Source organism: Sphaeroforma arctica (genome assembly GCF_001186125.1).
Source record: "Sphaeroforma arctica JP610 unplaced genomic scaffold supercont1.9614, whole genome shotgun sequence".
NCBI lineage: Eukaryota > Ichthyosporea > Ichthyophonida > Sphaeroforma > Sphaeroforma arctica.
The window spans coordinates 1-902 of NW_014030944.1; the positions used below are offsets into that span (position 1 = coordinate 1).

The 902-nt window shown below is 49.7% G+C and overlaps 1 protein-coding gene across 1 annotated transcript; it reads left to right on the plus strand.

Annotated features, from left to right (window-relative positions):
• Positions 1 to 83: 83 nt before the first annotated feature.
• SARC_17048 (hypothetical protein) lies at positions 84 to 685 on the plus strand (the record flags this gene model as incomplete). The annotated part of the gene is made up of 1 exon (XM_014288851.1): positions 84 to 685. A coding segment is annotated over one exon (602 nt), but the record flags the coding sequence as incomplete, so codon positions are not given.
• Between the last annotated feature and the right edge of the window lie 217 nt (positions 686 to 902).

Here is a 902-nt window from a genome sequence, read left to right on the forward strand (position 1 = left end):
TATATATACCAATATCCATCCGTCGCAACATTCTCTCTCAAGCAAATTGCACAAAGTACCTTTTGGGGGCCATCAATACTCATATGCGACGCTCAACTGTACAGCAGGCGCAAGCCGATGCGAGGCTCCATTCGCACACAGACAGGTGGAAAGCTTTGAAAGCCATGATACGAATACACGACCACATCAGCGAATTACACGAGAACGATCAGTTGTATCTAGACCACGGTGTGCTAACCGAACCTGATAAGACTTGTGACCAACACTCGCTACACAAGCACGACCCACGCGTAAGTGGTCAGAAGCTGGGTGGATTGGATAGGGATACATCAGAGAATTCACGGGGGGGTGAGGAGGTCTCATCGACTTCAGAGAGAGACGCGTTGGTTGATCGGAAGATAGGGCCGACAGTCAGCCCTAGCACACACTCGGACCCACACCCACACCTACCCACCCACACAAACGGCACCAAACCCCCTGGGGACACTGGCGATGTACCTACGAACAATGCATCTCGGGAGAGTATACCAAATACAGGTAGTGGTGGTAGGAGCACCCCTTCAGCAAGGGCTGAGATGCATAGTGAGACTACGACTGGAGCGGCAGCCACACGGTCGTCAGCCCGGGCGTCGGGGAAGAAACAGTCCTTTGTGGCGGATGCCTTGACCACTGTGGATACGTCCATGTGGTAGGTCACAGTTACAAGCACGTGTGTATCTGTACTAGAACTTTAGGAGTCTAGAATTATATTCTTTATATGGGGGGGATGCATTTGGTGAGTGTCGACTGGAGAATTTAAGACATTCTTTGTTATTACCGTGCACATACTCTATAGACCTGACACATCTTTACTCGTATACGTGTACCTCCTGCAAAATTTTACGAATGAACTTGACTATTCA